General features: G+C 44.1%; 1 protein-coding gene across 4 annotated transcripts in view; it reads right to left on the bottom strand.

The window, feature by feature from the left end:
- mbd2 (methyl-CpG binding domain protein 2) overlaps positions 1-8,321 on the bottom strand; it is a 78,265-nt gene extending 69,944 nt beyond the window's left edge. For 2 of the 4 annotated variants that reach the window (XM_039780657.1, XM_039780656.1), the window contains exon 1: positions 7,796-8,318. In XM_039780657.1, the coding sequence (XP_039636591.1) occupies positions 7,796-7,908 (113 nt within the window). In that variant the 5' untranslated portion in view covers positions 7,909-8,318. Of the gene's footprint in view, positions 1-7,795 lie in introns of all 4 variants that reach the window. The other 2 variants (XM_039780659.1, XM_039780658.1) reach the window with 2 other exon arrangements.
- Positions 8,322-14,085: the final 5,764 nt, after the last annotated feature.

Here is a 14,085-nt window from a genome sequence, read left to right on the forward strand (position 1 = left end):
AGAAGCTCCGCCGCAAGTTTGTTTTCTTCCACCACGGACAATCCATTCCATCCATCTGGTCACCTGCACGCTCTGTTGCACCTGTCCCACGTCATCTGAATGCTTCACCCACTGGTTCACATAGGGCTGAACGCATCATCCGGCTACACAGAAAACCCGGACCGACTACAGTGCTTTCCCCACTTCACATACACTCAATCATACTCTCCAATCATTTGCTAATCGGCTCACTGTCCCCCCTCAACTGCAATACCCCCACACCCCAACGACCACACGCACTGCTAACCGGGACAACCTCAGATCTCTCCAGCCTGCCCCCATCCCACCACCCTCTCACCATGCCAACTTTGCCCTCCTCAACACCCGATCGCTCAACAATAAAGCCCCTGTCCTCCATGAACTAATCCTCGACAACACTCTTGACTTCCTTCTGCTCACCGAAACCTGGCAACAACCCAACGACTTCTTCTCCCTCAACCAAGCATCCCCCTGGCTACAACTATATCTGCAAACCCCGCCCCTCCCACCGTGGAGGTGGCCCGCCGTCATTTTCAATCAGAACTTCCGGATCACAGAACTCACCCTCCCCTCAGTATCATCGTTTGAATATCTCGCCTTCAAAACTCTTTCCTCCATGACAGTCATCCTCATTTACCGGCCCACCTAAACCAAATCCCTCCTTCCTCTCTGATTTTACTGAACTCCTCACACTAGCCTCATCTCTCTCTCCCGTCTGCTGCTACTCGGTGACTTAAACATCCACATGGACTCCCCCCACATGCAAGCTCTCATCAGAATTCAAAATTTTACTGGATAACTTCTCTCTCACCCAACATGTCACATTCCCCACCCATGAAAAGGTCACATCCTCGACCTGGTCTGCTCCACCAACCAACCAGTGCTCGACCTCCATCCATGCCTCTTTCCCCTCTCTGATCACAAACTGATACGGTTCACCATCCCTTCTCCAACCCCGCCCCCGCCTCCTCAGAGAAATCACCTTCCGCAACCTCAAATCTATCAATCCCCACCATCTCTCTGACCTGCTCTCCACCACTCTCCACCTGGACTCAACCCTCACCTCACCCGATGACCTCACAGACCACCTCAACTCCACCTTGTCTACCTCCCTCAACATCCTGGCCCCCTCAAAACAAAACTCGTCACTTTTAACACCTCTTCACCCTGGTACACACCTGCACTCCGAAAAATGAAACAAACTGGCCGCCAACTTGAACGTCTGACAAAGAAATCATCCCTCACAGTCCATCATGAAGCCTATAAATCCCATCTCACTCGCCTACAAAGATGCCCTCATTGCTGCCAAATCTGCCTACCTCTCCACCATCCTCACCGACCCCTGCCAAAACCCCAGAACCCTCTTCTCCACATTGAACAACCTCATCAAGCCTCGGACCAACAGCCTCCTTACCTCTACTCCGGATCTCTGCAACTCATTCCTCCACTTTTTCACTGACAAAATCAATCTCATTTACAAATCCCTATCCCCTGTATCTGACCTTCCAGGATCTACTCCAGCACCTACCTTGGACCCTCCTCTCTCCATCCCTCCAGACCTCCCGACCCCTCCTCCACACTTCCTCCTCTCCCAGTTTAACCCAGTCACTCCTCCTGAAATCTCCAAACTCATCAGCTCTTCCAAACCCACTACCTGCTCCCTTGACCCCCTCCCTACTCCACTTCTGAAGTCCTGCCTCCCGGTCCTATGCCCCTACCTCACTAACCTCTTCAACTCCTCACTGTCCCTTGGAACTGTCCCCTCTGCTTTCAAAACTGCCGCTGTCACCCCAATCCTTAAAAAACCTGGTCTGGATCCCTCCTCTCTCAACAACTACCGCCCAATATCCAACCTCCCCTTTTCTGTCTAAAACCCTGGAACGCAAATTGCCTCCACAACTACAAACCCATCTTCTTGCCAATAACCTATCGAACCTCTCCAATCTGGTTTTCGCCCCCTACACAGCACAGAAACCGCTCTCCTCAAAGTCCGCCAACGCCTCCTCACCTTTGCTGACACCGGTTCCCTCAACATCCTCATCCTCCTCGACCTGAGTGTAGCCCGCCCGATACTGTGAGCCATAACATCCTGCTCACCAGACTCAAAGACCTCGGTATCGACGGTACTGCACTCAGCTGGCTCCACTCCTACCTTTCCAACAGATCCCATTTCATCTCTCTCCACAACCACACCTCTGCCACAGCCACAGTCACTCAAGGTGTTCCCCAAGGCTCCGTACTTGGCCCCCTCCTCTTCATCATCTACATCCTCCCTCTTGGTCAGATACTCCGCCACTTCAACCTGGACTTCCACTGCTATGCTGACGACACCCAGATCTACCTCAGCACCAAATCCCCCCACAATCCTCCCTCTCCCACATCAACTCCTGTCTGTCAGCTATTAAAACCTGGATGCAACACAACTTCCTCAAACTCAACAGCGACAAAACAGAATTCCTTCTGACCGGCTCCAAATCCACACTCAGCAAAACCAATAACCCCACTCTCACCATCGACGGCACCATTGTCTCCCCATCCCCCCCAGCCCCGCAACCTTGGCGTTATCTTTGATTCCACCCTCTCCCTTGAGCCTCACATCCGTCAAGTCATTAAAACCTCCTTCTTTCACCTCCGCAACATCGCCAAAATCAGACCCTCTCTCACACCCCCCGCTGCTGAAAGACTCATTCACGCCTTCATCTCCTCCCGACTGGACTACTGCAACTCACTTCTCCTCGGCATCAGCTCTACCAACATCAACCGACTCCAACTGGTCCAGAACTCAGCCGCCCGCCTCATTACCTGCTCCAAATCCTGGCACCACATCACTCCAGTCCTAAAACAACTCCACTGGCTTCCCATTTCCCACCGAATCACCTACAAAATCCTGGTCCTCACCTATAAAGCCCTCCACCATCTGGCCCCCTCATACCTCACTGACCTCCTCTCCCCTTACCAACCCTCACGGTCCCTCAGATCCACCTCAGCCGGTCTCCTCTCCATCCAAAAGTCCAACCTGCGCTGTTTTGGGGACAGAGCCTTCTCCAGAGCAGCTCCCAGGCTCTGGAACTCCCTCCCCCAAGAGATCCGCCTCTGAGTCCCTCACCATCTTCCAGTCCCGCCTCAAGACCCATCTCTTCACCTCAGCCTACCCATAGTCCACCTGCCCCCCTCCTTTTTCATCTGTATCTTGTTTTGTTCTACTTGTTTTGTTTGCTCGTTTTGTTTTGTTATGTTTTTATAATCTACCCTGCCCTGTAAAGCGACTTTGAGTCCATGAAAAGCGCTATATAAATTCAATTTATTATTATTATTATTTACTCACCAACAGTAAAACGATGCTAATTAGCAGGCTAGCGTTAGCCATTTCAGCATCATATCAGACCGACCACTGTGCTAACGTTACTATCATCCTCACCAACGTAGCTTTGTGGACTTTTGACTACTAATAACCAAGTGAAAGATAAATCATTCATGGTAATTATGTTACCTGTCGAGAAGAAATGTGGCTACATCTGCATCGTTCTTCAAATCTTTAAAATCCTGCAGCCACGCCACCTCTGAAAAGCCACTCCATTATTCACGGAGTTTTGGAAAACTTTTCTGCAGCTCATGCGCGGGGAGGGGGGAGGGGAGAATGCTATATATGCGTGTGCCTGAGCAGTGATTGACAGGCAGATAGACCACCCCTGTGGCCCTGATTCGACCGGGAGCGGTGGAATTTTGCCAATGACACTGCAGGCTGTAGGAGGTGCCAGAGGAGCTGTTTTTTTTTTGTTTTTTTTACATAATTCATGTAGTTCTACTGGAACATAGGGTCAGTTTCAGCAAATATGACAGAAAGTTAGTTTTATAAGACTTACCTACTGCATCTTTCAAGGCTTGTCCGGGACAAGTGGATTTTTAGTAGGGCAAGTGGAAGAGAAATTTACAAGTTAAAACTCAAATAAAACAAAATAAAATGCCATGTTACTTAACGTTATACTCATTAACGTTAGACCCAGCGGCAGTGGGTCAACGGACCGCTAGCGTTAGACCCCACGGCAGCTGGTCAGCGGACCGCTAAAGTCGGACGGACTGCTAGCTAGCTGTTCAGCTCATTCTCTGTAAGCGATGCAGCATAGAAGCACGTCGGAACCAGCAAGCCAACCAGCCGGTGTTAGTTAGCTAACGTTAGCTTGCTAACGCTGCCTTACCGTTACCCCGTCGCCACAACGTTCACAGAAAACGAGCCGAATAAAGCTGTCCCTCGTGGCGATAGCAGTGTGCTTTGCGCAGATGAAGCATGAATTGATTAATTTGACTCATTTAGCGGCTAGCTCTCTGCCTCGTAACGTTACTACTCCGCTGCTCGTTTGTCCGTCAGTTATTGTAAAACCTCAGCTTCGCGACTTGCCGGATTAAATATCAGGTAATAATCAACTGTAAAATAGCTACACCTTTTAAAGGATCCCTTGGTAAATCAGCCTCTGTCGGGTAGAAAGTGAAATTGTAGAAGAAAACTGTTTCAACTGAATTTTATTAATGTTGATAGTGTTTGGATGCTTTCAACGGTTTGTTCCAATTCTGCATTAGCAAAACACACAACAAAATTATAAAATGACATGAGATGTACTCCTTTAGATATTGAAATTGGGCAGTGAATGACATTTTTCGATACTCAATACTTTAGAGGCAATTCAGTCGGTGCCTAAAAAGTATGGAATTCGGTACCCAGCCCTACTTAAGAATAGTCCAAGTGAATTTCCCCATTGTGGGATGAATAAAGTATTATCTAATCTAATCTAATCTAGTCATGCTGGCGAAGCGTTGTATGCATAGGCAGTAGGGGTGGAATGGTACACTGAAGTCACGGTTTGGTTCATACCTCGGTTCAGACATCACGGTTCGGTACGAGTTTGGTACAATGGAGGGAAAAGCAATGCAGAAGGCAATTTTTTTTTATTGTGCATGTCTCAGGCTGTACCACCTAGTGTCATACAGTCACTCCCCTGAGCTAGCTGCAACAGCCTTTAGTGTGTCAACATTATGATGTCAACATTAAGATGTCAACATTGTGACCTTCGAAGTCACTGTTCCATTATCTTTAATGTGACTATTATTTGCCACTGTTCATCACACCCCCCAACCGGCCCCGTCAGACACCGCCTACCAAGAGTCTGGGTCTGCCGAGGTTTCTTCCTAAAAGGGAGTTTTTCCTCGCCACTGTCGCAATAGCCACTGCTAATGCTTGCTCTTGAGGGAATTACTGTAATTGTTGGGGTTTTGGAATTTATAGAGTGTGGTCTAGACCTACTCTATCTGTAAAGTGTCTCGAGATAACTCTGTTATGATTTGATACTATAAATAAAATTGAATTGAACATTAGTGGTGTAGCCTTGTAGGCCTCAGGGATGTTTGTGTACACCTTGGGCCGACATTTAACAGACAGATATTCCAGGTTCTCAGAACAGTGACTCCCGGTCATGACTGCGTTCGTACACCATCGGTGTTGACATAAATGCACAAACCACCGCCTCTGGTCTCACCGGAGTCTTCAGTTGTTCTGTCAGCTCTGAACATAGTCCGCCCCAACACGGCCGTTCAACCAGGTTTAAGAGAAAATCATGATATTACAGTCCATAATCCATCTGTGAGAGGTAATCCAGAGTCGTATTTCATCCAGTTTAATCGCCAGTGACCGCACATTGGCTAGGAATAAGCTTGGTAGTGGTAGCTTATGTGGGGTTAGCCTTAGCCTAGCTCGTAAGCCACCGCGCTTTCCCCCGCTTCTGTTTAGGGTCTTGACGCCGCCTCCGGGCCCTCCTTCCCGGGACAGCTGATATGCTAGACCCCGGTGTCCTGGCTGTCTCCGGTGGAAGTTGAAGATTTGGAAAAACGTTGCTCGTGCAGAGTGCATGGATGTCCAAAAGTTCTTAGTCTATTGTACAATATATTCCCATGGTTGTATCGAGGGAAAAGCGCTGCCAATAATAAACAAACACTCACTAATTCGTAAAAATTGGGGAGACGCAGAGCCTTGCGCTGTACTCGCAACATTAATGAATTTGCACGCAAGTTTTATTTATTTTTATACCGTGTATTCTCTGTGTAAATTCAGTTCAATACGAATACATTTACCGTTCCACCCCTAATAGGCCAACTGGCAATCTGGCAGTTCTGGTGAATGCCAGAAGGGCCGATGAACTCTTGGGCCAATTTGGGCCGCTGGAACACGTCTTTGAGTGTTGCAAAAAGCGCTATATAAATAAAATGCATTATTATTATTTATTATTTTAGATCAGCATCTGCATACCAGTGATAAACCACTCCAAATTGGTATATGACACTAGCCTGGGAAAACCCTGACCAACTTCAGGGAAATTTGAGATTTGCTCTGCCAGTCAGTCTGGCCAAGAGCCCATTCAAGCCCATTTCTAATTTTTCCAAATCGAGGCACCAATCACGACCGTTGAGGCGGGCTTTACACGATGACGATAGCGCAGCGACAGCAAGCAGCTTTTTGTTTACATTCAACATGACACCCACCGCTTTGGCAGCAACCCGCTGATGCTGCTGTCGCTGCTATGCCACCCGGATCGTTAGTCTGATTGGTTGAAGGACTATCCAATTGCGTCCAGAGGCATTTGAGCGGCGTTCGTTGGTGACGCCCCTTTGGAAATGCGCTGCGAATGAAGCTTGCCCAGACCCACTCTCAGTTACAACTGAGAAGGCTCTGGTGTCAACCAGGCTAATATGACACTAAGACAAGAGATTTGTACGTTACATGTATTTATCTGATCATTTGCTAGCTGCACATCATCAGCCACTTTTCATTCAGCTTCTCTCATTATCAGGCCGATAAAGAAATAAGTGATTCATGATGGAAAATAGACACAGCTGGGGCTGGGCGATTCGGAGAAAATCATATATCACGATATTCTTAACCAAATACATCGATATCGATATTGCAAATATATTGTAGGGTTGCTTTCACTAAATATGTTTTACAATGAGATCTTTTAGATAAATAATCAATAATGTGGTAAACAGTTTGAAGTGAAATGATAGAGAAAAAAAATACTGTTTACATGCACGCACAAAAAATAGTGTGACAACAAATCTGCAATTCTTCATAAGATATAACCTCAAAATGTTTCACAACAGATATTCTGAGAAAATAGTTAGTATGTACTTGTTATTATCAATTTATACAAAAGAATTGTACATCACGATATCTCGATATATGATTTCATCACCATATGATTCCATTGAAAGACGATACATTATCTATAGAATTATTGCCCAGCCCTATGTATATACACCCTACATTTACACTCAAATAAAACTTACAAATATAAAAAATTCAGTTTATTATTTTGAAGTTTTTTTTTTTTTTTTGCTGGATGGCTGGGACTCATTGACCCTGCATTAGGCTAAATGTCAGCGTCAGTACTACACAGCTTGTCCACACAGAGTCGATATATAAACCCCTGTGGTAATATTGTTTAAATATTCAGGGAATGTTATAGTGTTGTTATTACAAAAATCATCTGAGTTTATGTTTGACGCTGACACCGTGACAGGCACAGAGCGCCGTAGAAAGTACGCTACATTGTAACTACTCTGACAGCTAACTGAGTCATGTATCACTTTCTGAACAACTTTGATCAGCAGAAGTGCGTTCAGAACCGAGGGTGACAGCCAGAGCTAGGAGCATCAGAACCACTGGTTGACTGATCGGTCCCCCGGTTCGCTGTGGGGGACCGGGACTGGTCAGTGACGGAGGAACTAGTACCTGTAGTAGTAGACGTCGCTCTTTCCAGCGCTCAGTCCGGACTTCCTGATCACTTCTTCTTTCTTCCAGCCGGGCGGCAGAGCGGGACAGTCCGTCCTCTTCTTCTCCATCATTGACAAACTTCTATCTATCCTACGGTTCTAGGCTCCGAGCGTAACCGATACCGACCGCTCCGTAAACACAGATAAGGAGCCTTCAGACAAAAACAGCGTGGTAGTAAAACCCAGCGGAGCGGCAGCAGCAGCAGCAGCCCTGGCGGACCGACGTCACGGACGTTACGCTAACGGCGGCTCTCCCAACCTCCGCCCCGGCTGTTTTGACTGGTTATTTCGGGTTGAGTAAAAAATTAAAAGTATCCCGGTTCAGAGTGTGAGATGGTTTCCCGGGTTGAACTGCCTTCGGGTCCGTATATTTAGTTCAGTTTACGTGCGGGGAGAACCAACGGTACATCTGAATTGAACTGAACTGAACTGGACCAACGGCAGGCTGTGACGTCTGCGATAACACACTCACACACACACACGTACTCACTCGCGCGCACACGCCCACGCATGCGCTCTCAAAGATCGTCTATTTGTGACAGATGAATGACTCGTTTGTCAATTGTCAATGTATATCAACATATCTGCCAATGTTGGTGCTTTTGTCACATAATGTAGGCTACAGTTGTTACAGTTTGATGAGCTATGCCGCCCCACTATCAAGTCTTAAGACTTTCCCATCATAAATTACAGGAAGGCCTCAAGGTTGTAATTTGATGTTGAAATCGTCCAAAGGCGTAGGTTTTATTTCAACATCGGAGTGTGTGGGGAGGGGGAGAGACACACATTATAACCTAACCGGGGCCTCTGTCTGGTATGGAATGCCGTTTTATTCACAATTAAATAAATGAATAAATACATAAATACATGAATAAATAAATAAATATGCCTTTGAAATACATCATTAAATAAATAAATGTGGCAATAAATACATAAATAATTAAATAAATGTAATTATTTCATGGTACTTTTATTTCATAAGTCCACATTTATTTATTTCAATAGACTTTTATTTCATAAGTCCACATTTATTTATTTCAAGAGACTTTTATTTCCTAATGCCACATTTATTTATTTATTTCAAGAGACTTTTATTTCCTAATGCCACATTTATTTATTTCCCTCTCTATTTATTTCAAGTTATTATATGCAAATCAGGGGGCGTGGCTATCTCTCACATTCAGAATAGAGCCGTGGGCAAAAAAGGCTGGCGAAGTGAGAGTGTAACACTGTACTCTTTACCCAGCGCACAGTCACCTATTCGGGGGTAATTAGACAACCAACTAGCGCTGACCTGACGGAGCACCACGACCGGCAGTTTGCGCTGCTGTGTGCCCAGCCCACAGTCACCTATTCTGGGGTAACTAGACGACCAACTAGTGCTGACCTGACAGAGCACCACAACAGGCAGCTCGTGGTACTCTGTCCACTGCGGGTTGACACGACAGCTGAGGCGTTGTTAAAGTGTAAATTGCAGGTTACATTTTTCATGAAGTTAAGCAATGTGCTTATTAAACATAAAGATTAGAGCCACCCACCATTGTTTTGTATGGCTTTTTATAACACAATTCTGAATATAATATGAAAAGTTGGAACTTTTTACAGTGGTTTTAAGCACTACCCCTCCCTTCCACTAAGACTAGAGTTACCGTTAGTCTAACCATGGGTAGGCTAGCAGTTATATTGGAGACCTAGCAAAAATGGTAAACTATTGTGTTTGTGCGGGATGTACGAATACATCAGAAACAGGGCCGAGGGTCCACCAGGACAAACGGCTGATTCGTGCCTGGGTGAGGTTTGTGGCTACAAAGTGGGCTGATTTTACTGCTGCCTCTGTGACCCACTCTCTCCTCTGCCTGCTGCGCTGTGGCCCTGTGTGTGTGTGTGTGTGTGTGTGTGTGTGTGTGTGTGTGTGTGTGTGTGTGTGTGTGTGTGTGTGTGTGTGTGTGTGTGTGTGTGTGGTGGTGGTGTGTGTGTGTGAGAGACGGCCGGCCAGCGATGTTGTCAGGTGCTTGTTGAGTTTAACTCCGAAAAGACAGTTAACCACAGGTTTCCATTAATCTTATGATGGACATGTGTCATGATATTTAAACAAACGATCCGTCAACGGCCAAATAAAAGCCTCTTATTTACGAGAGCGGTCTGAGAGACCTCCGGTTTACAGCGGGGTGTCCGAGACTGTCCGAGCGACGAGCCAGCGGCCGGGGCAGGCGCTGCTTGTTGTTGCGTTACTTTATGGAGCTTCTCAACTCCGAAAACTTTGAAGCACATTGTCAATTCGGCATCGATTTTCGCAAGACTGCCTATATTTGAAATGTTAACAGTTAATTTCACACCTAAAACGTTGTCAGAAGTGAATTTAGTGATGAATAAGATGGTGAAAATTGTTAAAATTGTCTTGTTGTTGGTCTGCCAAAGAAGTCCCATTCACCTTGTTCTGAATGTGAGAGATAGCCACGCCCCCTGATTTGCATATAAGAACTGGAAATAAATAGAGAGGGAAATAAATAAATGTGGAATTAGGAAAATAAAAGTCTCTTGAAATAAATAAATGTGGCATTAGGAAAATAAAAGTCTTCAAATAAATAAATGTGGCATTAGGAAATAAAAGTCTCTTGAAATAAATAAATGTGGACTTATGAAATAAAAGTCTCTTGAAATAAATAAATATGGACTTATGAAATAAAAGTACCATGAAATAATTAAATGTATTTAATTATTTATGTATTTATTGCCTCATTTATTTATTTAATGATGTATTTCAAAGGCATATTTATTTATTTATTCATGTATTTATGTATTTATTCATTTATTTATGTATTTATGTATTTATTCATTTATTAATGTATTCATTTATTTATGTATTTATTAATTTATTTAATTGTGAATAAAACAGCATTCCATAGTCTGGGGGTCTTTTAATTTCCTACACTCTAAAAAATAAATACGTAAAATAACAATAACAGTTCTGGCATCTCATCATTTTACCCCCTACATTTTTTTTAAATTATGTGTGTTGCTACAGTTAAAATACAGAACATTTTCTGTTAGGCCTTTATACAATTCTTTCACAGACTTGGTCGGCATTACTGGGAACGCCGACTAAAACGTCATTCCTGTTTATGCCGTGGGGGAAAACAAGCCATTAGAATGAATGCGCGTAGACCTGGTTAGAAGTTAATGTTTACTCTTTGTCATATTTACGATTGTTTTTTGTGCTTTGAACAATACTGAAAAGTTGCTGTGCCCCCACGGCAACTCCGCCACAAACCACGCTCCCCCAGCTATGACGAGTCACCGACCAAGTGTATACAAAGCTGGTCAGTTAGTTAACTTCTAAAAACGTTGAAAAAGCATCACAAAGGTCAGGAAAAAACGTGACAAAAAAATTCTGAAAATAATTCTAAAATGTCATTAAAAAAAGCAAAAACTAAATCTCCCAAAACCAATCATATTTTTGAGGGAGACAAATCTACCTCTTCTAAATATTTGGGACATATCCCCTGCATCCCCCCCCCCTCTGAAATCTACACCTATGTAATTGTCTCCTCTGTCCTACAAATGTAGAAACTACACAGCACCTGTTTTATACGTGGGATATGATCCAAAGCTTATGGAAATCATTGCATCAGGCTCCAAATCCATAAATAAAGATTTTTTGGAATTTAAAAATATCAGTTAGGAACAAGGGGGTAAGCCAGCCTCCACAAAGTGTACCTCCTATGGCGCCATTTTGATGCTAACAAGCCATCACCTGCTGTTAGCATTCCATCGACCCATTCATTTTGGCGTCACTTTGACAGCGAATAACTTTACATCTGAAGTGTTTAAAGAATCTATTTGTCTATTATTTATTTCTAAAGAAACACGACAATGTATAAAAGGCTCCATTACCTTGTACCTCACGTTATGGCTCCGTAGCAGACGCTTTTGTAAACATAGGCTAACGATTGTATCATAACCACGAGACTTACTCTCACAGTAGAGTAATTATAGTACAGGAGAAGCTCGCAGGCAGATTCAGCTTACATAAGCTGTTTAAGTTTAATGACTAATGTTAACTAGCATGTTAGTGATCAGTAATGAGCCTGTGCCTATGTTATCTCCTTACATATACCTACCCTCTCCGTCTCTGTAAGATTGGGAATGATTGAGATTTCTCTCGGCACAGCTACCAGAAGACTTCACACTTTCAGACAGGTTGCTCACGTCACATCTACGTCTTCAAGCTCAGCTGGAGGCTGCTCAGTAACGCTCAGCCAGCACCGGGAAAGAGACTTCTGACATCCTTCACTGGTCTCTGGTCCAGAGACCCGGGGTCTATTGGTCCATATTTAACCATGTTTATCCGTATTTAACTGTCTATGGTTAGGAATAATCTTAAAGGACAAAAGAAATTAATTGTTGATTAATAATTTTATAATAATAACAAAATAGTATATACACAAACTAGAGCTAGACATGTCACGAAAAAGAGCGCTCACGTACCCCCTGCAGTCCTCCAAAGTACCCCTTTGGGTACACGTACCCCCATTTTAGAAACACTGGTTTAGACATTATGGCTGACAATCAAAATCCTTATGGAGAAAATCCATGGGATTTGTAGTTCTGGAACCACACCGTTGAGCTCTATGGTGAGTCTGCTCTGATAGAGAACTTCCTGTGACAGTGTCTGTTCTGTGTCTGGTGCCTGGGCTTTGAAGCAGAGTGATCACTCGCTGCTTCCTTGCCTCACACCTCTATGTTTCAATCCCCCACCCCCTCCCCCCCAGTGACGTCACAGGCTCTGGGTTAAAGGGGCCTGCAGCACCCATGAACGCTGGAGGGAGGCACCTCCCTGGGAGTTCTGAAACGTTATCTGTCGCTGTGCTGGTTTTTGACTAATTTTTTTTGATTGATTAAACCACTTTGAATCTGGATTTGTGGATATGGGGATAGCTAGGCTAAAGGACTACACTCTAAGAAATATCAGTGTATTAGCAGTTGTATACGACTGTATAATTGACGTGATTCCCAGTTGTATTTTGTTTTTTTTACATTTCAAACCGCATTATTTGTCCTCCGACCAAAGCCATGCCGGTTGGTTTTGGGGGATTAGAAAAGTCCATTGTCACTTTTTTTTCTTTGTTTGTATCATCTTTTTTTCGAGTCGTTTTTTTCAGATGTTTTTGAAGGTTTTTTTCAACGTTTTCACGAAGTTTACTTACTGAGCAGCTTTGTATAAAAGAATTTTATACAGGCCTAACAGAAAATGTTACCACACACATCATTTCTGTTTTATTAAATTAAGGAGCTGCCAGAACCTTTTCTGTTATTTTGTGGATTTATTTCTTAGAGCAGGGGTCTTCAACATTTTTTAAGCCAAGGACCCCTTAATTGAAAGAGAAACAGAGCAGGGACCCCCTACTACATATATTGTATAAAATGAAGTTGCATAATAAACTGGGCCTACAGTAATGTGTAGGGCAGCCTAAAGCCTTTATACCTTTTTGCATAGAATACTAAAGCTATTAAAATAGCCTACTAATTGTTGGCGTGATTTTATAAATCATGTTTTCATGTAGCACAGTGAACCCTTAGGATGAACTGTGGATGTGGATGGCCCTTAGTGACTTCCTTACCTGTAGGCCAGTAAGCAGTGGGGATTTATGTTCGCTAAAAATACGTTAGAATGATGTTAAGACTTTTTACATTTTTGAAAAAAGTTTCAAAATACACGAAAATACTCCCATCATATCCCGATCACGTGACTGCCCCACCCTCCCCCCCTAAAAAAAAATGTTGTCCCTATGCTGTCTAAAGTTATCAGAAGATAACAAGATCCCTGTCTTAGAGTGTAGGTATTAGAAAAAAAAACATTGGGCAGAGATATGGACCGACTGTGAGTATTGATATAAGGATATTCTTGCTTACAAACTCTTAAAGAATGGCGGGATGGAGACAGATGGGGACAGCAACACCATGGAGTTTAGTGGGAAGTGATGAGGAGGAGTGGGAAGAGGTGGTGAGAGGAAAATCCAGGAAGACAAGTGGCTAAAGAGGGCATATTAGTGTCTAAAGGTCTAGACAAGTAGTAAGAGTGAGGGAGCAGAGGTTCAGTTGTTGCAAGGGGGGGATTTCATGAGAACTTCTCATCAGTAGCTCAGTCCATAGGAGTTGGTTTGGGAACCAGAGGGACACCGGTTCAAATCCCTGTATGACCCCGAAGTACGGAATGTGGATTAGTAGCTGGAGAGGTGCCTGGTGCCC

This window comes from Perca fluviatilis, chromosome 17 (assembly GCF_010015445.1).
Source record: "Perca fluviatilis chromosome 17, GENO_Pfluv_1.0, whole genome shotgun sequence".
NCBI lineage: Eukaryota > Metazoa > Chordata > Actinopteri > Perciformes > Percidae > Perca > Perca fluviatilis.